The sequence below is a fragment of the Papilio xuthus genome, unplaced genomic scaffold, assembly GCF_000836235.2.
Source record: "Papilio xuthus unplaced genomic scaffold, Pxut_1.1 DF829758.1, whole genome shotgun sequence".
NCBI lineage: Eukaryota > Metazoa > Arthropoda > Insecta > Lepidoptera > Papilionidae > Papilio > Papilio xuthus.
Genome location: NW_013528891.1, coordinates 1,914,906 through 1,919,176, shown reverse-complemented (window position 1 = coordinate 1,919,176; position 4,271 = coordinate 1,914,906). Strand labels below are relative to the sequence as shown.

At 36.2% G+C, this 4,271-nt stretch overlaps 1 protein-coding gene across 1 annotated transcript in view; it reads right to left on the bottom strand.

The window, feature by feature from the left end:
* Nucleotides 1-217: 217 nt before the first annotated feature.
* LOC106123647 (organic cation transporter 1) overlaps nucleotides 218-4,271 on the bottom strand; it is a 6,851-nt gene continuing 2,797 nt past the window's right edge. Inside the window, exons 5-12 of the mRNA XM_013320093.1 lie at nucleotides 4,163-4,266; nucleotides 3,615-3,808; nucleotides 2,782-2,902; nucleotides 2,301-2,436; nucleotides 1,511-2,000; nucleotides 1,248-1,379; nucleotides 912-1,093; nucleotides 218-414 (exon numbers count right to left, since the gene is read on the bottom strand). Coding sequence (XP_013175547.1) covers nucleotides 238-414; nucleotides 912-1,093; nucleotides 1,248-1,379; nucleotides 1,511-2,000; nucleotides 2,301-2,436; nucleotides 2,782-2,902; nucleotides 3,615-3,808; nucleotides 4,163-4,266 — 1,536 coding nt within the window. The 3' untranslated portion in view covers nucleotides 218-237. The remainder of the gene's footprint in view (nucleotides 415-911; nucleotides 1,094-1,247; nucleotides 1,380-1,510; nucleotides 2,001-2,300; nucleotides 2,437-2,781; nucleotides 2,903-3,614; nucleotides 3,809-4,162; nucleotides 4,267-4,271) is intronic.

Genomic DNA, 4,271 nt, shown 5'->3' with positions numbered 1-4,271 from the left:
ATGTAAACAAACCAACTATACTATGTATAGTAACTAGTAGTTTTCAGTGGCTTATGAATTTGTTATTGTTTGTTTTATTTATATGATAAAGCCATGTAAGAAGGTAAGAAAATAATATGATATAAAAATACGTACTTACATATATTTTAGTAGTTTAATTAATCTGACCAATTTGGTGTAAATTTAAAAAAACAATGATGTACAAAAATAAGTTGTAATTAAAATAAAAGAAAATCATTATGTAGTAATTTTAGCACAACTAAATATTTTAGTATTTCTACCAAACGTTTCTCCATCTTTTAACGTTTGAGGTAGGGGTTGATTGAGCGTTTCGGGCAGGAATAGTGGTATCACTCCAGCTATGATACTGAGCAAGCCCATCAAGAACAGCGGTAGTGTACGGCCATAAACTGCCTGCAATGAAAAGATTTATTATAATGTAAATGTTAAAATCTTACTAATATTATAAATGCGAATGTTAGGATGGATGGATGGATGTTTGTTATAAGGTTTCTCCAGAACAGCTGGACGGATCTAGCTGAAATTTGGCATAAATGTAGAATATAGTCTGGAAGAACGTCCGGAACGGTGAAAGGTGCTGTTGTCGAGGTTAGTTCTGTCAGTAAATCGTAACACCTCATGTAGGTTTTACGTATAGACATAGAAAATGGCATAAAAGAAGAAAAACATGGTATGACAGCTACAGTACGAAGAAGATTTTGTGACAGGTTTTCGAAGTTGGCAGAGGGGCGCTAGTGAGCTATTCTAATTAAGTTTGACTTGTCGGTCTATACCCGCGAAAAATGTAACCTTGGTGTCGTAATTCTTAACTAAAAAAAAAGTATTTTGATGATTTGTGGAAGACTGTTTATGCGGAATTTTTTTAAAAAAATAATTGAGCAGTAACTTACCAAATGTACAATATAAGGGCAGGCTAAAAGACCTAAGCCGGTGATAAATGATGCTAAGCCGATAGCTTGAGCTCTTAGCACTGTTGGTAGCAATTCTCCAATCATAACATAGAATACCGCAAAAGCTGCTGCTACGAATAATCTTCCTGACAATGCCAGGGCAACGGTAACCCATGGCATATCTAAAACAAGACAATACAGGATAAAATATATTCATGATGATTTCTCTGTCCCTATTCTACTCTATGTGGAGTCGACGCAATAAGTTCCACTTTTAAAGGACTCTAGTTTCAGTTATGGAGTTCAATAAATTTACACAAATACTTCTACAATTACCTTCTGGAACTAGAGTACAACTTAAGCAAGCCAGTCCACCGATAGACATAAATATGCAGAGTACCCATCGTCGACCATAACGTTCCATGCAATGCCAACCCACTATATAAGAAGGAATCTCCACTACTCCACCTAAAATCACAATTATAATTGCAAAAGGTCACAATATGATTGTCTTGGCACACCTTTCACATATCTACACATTTATACTCTTTGGTTTCGAGTACTCGTAATAACTCCTCGTTGTATGTTAAGTGACTAACCTATAAAGAATGCCAAATGGTCATTGACTCCTAGGTTTGATGTGTTATAACTTAAACTATTATAAATAACTCCTAACGATAACCAATCAAATGTTGAAAGTAGAAATTTTTTTCTTATATTTGGATATCTGAAAATATCTAAGAGAGATGCTTCGTAATTCTCGTTTGAGATATCATCCATTATTTCGCTATCTTCATCGTCAGTTCCATTTTTGATAAATATTCTTGTTATTTTTTTAGATGTATTTTCTGTTTTTGTTTTTGGTTGAGAATTTAAAGATTGCAGTTCATCTAGGAGATCTATACTTTCTTCAGCAGCATTGCTGTTATTTCTAGACAATATTTTAACATCAGGTTTAAATATTAGCATATTGTTTATTCTACAATTAACATTTTTATTATCAACACTTTCTGTTATTTCAACCTTATTTATATTGGTAGGAATCACGTTGGCTCTTTCTTCTTCAAAATCTTCGTTTACAAGATTCCTCTGAAATTAAAAAAATATGTGGTAATTTGTTTAATGGAAATTGATTATATTCAAGTTTAGTTATTCATTTTACTGATATAAATGCGTGTGTTTGCATGAATGGATGTTTGCTTGAAGGTATCTCCATAACGTCTGAATGGATCTCGATGAAATTTTGTATACATATAAAACATAGTCTGGGAGGACACATAGGCTACGCATGAAGTTTTTTTTAATTCCTCAAGGACGACGTTGCGGGCGACAGCTAGTCTTATATAAAATGAGGCACTGAAAGGGATATTAAATATTTTGATTACTTACGTGAATATTTAAAAGAAATCCTTCTGCCAAATTAATTCCGTTTTTCTTAGCTAGCTTTCTGAGTACTTCGTCGGCTTCGATGATGCGACCTTTACCGACAAGCCATCGCGGCGACTCCGGTATCAACCAGTAGTAACTGTTGACATTACAATGTTTTATTTATAATTAGTAAGATTGCTAATTAATTTTCTTTCTTTTAGTAAGGAAAAAAGTGTGGGCACATAAAATCGCTGAAAAAGCGAATCGACCGTTGCCCAACATCTGCAATTGCAGATGCTTTGTCGGTAGAGGAGGGGGGGATCCACATAAAGATAACATTTTCCATTTCCATGCATCCCCGTATCCGGCAAATCCACTTCCACTTCCCTTCCCTTACTTATAAGAAAAATGGTGGGAAGAGAAAGAAGACAAACATTAGGACTTGATTAATCTCAGTAACTACTTATAGGATTATTTTGAATTTAAAAGGTTTTTGTCTTACCCAAAGCACATAATAAAGGGAACACTTGTTGCCAAAGTCAGATGAAACCAATCTCGGACTGCGTAAGCGATAACTGCCAATAAACTGATTCCACCAGCAAAGAACATTCCAACAACGATTCCTGGAAACATTTTTGAATTTATAAGTGACGAACAACACAGTTTAAGTGATATTAATGTACAGTGAAGTGCAGAAATATATAAACATTTATGAAGTTTCAGATACTTGAATTATAATAGCTTTTGTATAAAAATACGTATGTAAGTATCGGTCTCTATATTCCCATCTATGTGTATGTTTACATGTTCTTGGCGACGTGCATAAGTATATTTAAAACTGTCGGCATATACGATTTCGAAGGTTATTTGAATTTATACAGATTTATGCAGCTGACTGTACATGCAGTAGGACAAATAATAGCCTCTCCAATACTATCATTATTTACTTTTACGTCATCATCATCAGCTCACTATACGTCGCCACCGAGGGGCTCGGAGCCTACCCAAGTTAGGGGTGACTAGGCCATAGTCAACCATGCTGGCCCACTGCGGGTTGGTTGACTTCACACATATCTTTGAATTTCTTCTCAGATATGTGCAGGTTGCATCACGATGTTTTCCTTCACCGTAAGAACGTCGGATAAATGTACATATGTAAATCGGAAATCGAAAAACACATTGGTACATATCGGGATTCGAACCCAGGACCTGCAGATTGCAAGTCAAGCGTTAGACCACTGAGCCACCGACGCTCCACTTTTACGTACTATGATTCAATTCTTCTCCATCGTAGGTTGTGTTACTTCTAACATATCCTTTGTAAGTTGTACATACCTACATTCGGTCTCCGAGAAGGTGGCATTAATTCTAAAGCCAATATAAAGGGTTGTTGATATAGCGCCGGAAAGAAAAGACCACCAATAATCCGTAGGGCTATGTAAGTTGTGTACGAATTAGGGAACGCTGTTGCTATTGCCAACGGCACTTCAAGACATATCATCAGCAAAATTGTCGGCCGCCTCCCATATCTGGAACATAAACACATTAGTATTTACATAAAGTTGTAAGTGAACAATAATATATTTACTTTTTAGGGTTCCGTACCACGAAAGGAAGAAACCGGAACCCTTATAGAATTTGTTGTCCGTCCGTCTTTCTGTCAAGACCCTGTTTCTTGGGAACGCGTGAAGGTATCAAGTTGGAATTTATTGTTTGAGTAGTCACTGTTTGCCAAGAAGCTCACAGTGATTGGGGTAGCCGGGCGCAGGCTTAAGGTAAATCTCGTTTAACAGTAACTAAGCACCAGGTCTCCCCCAGGAGCCTTGGCACGGGTTACTTCGTTAGTATTACTGGATTTGCTGAATGATACAAAATTTAAATACCTGTCAGACATCCAGCCGAATAGAAGATTACCAAATATTGATCCGACCCAGAATAGTGTATAACTGATTCGCGCTAACCATTCATTTTCACATACCAATGAATACTGTA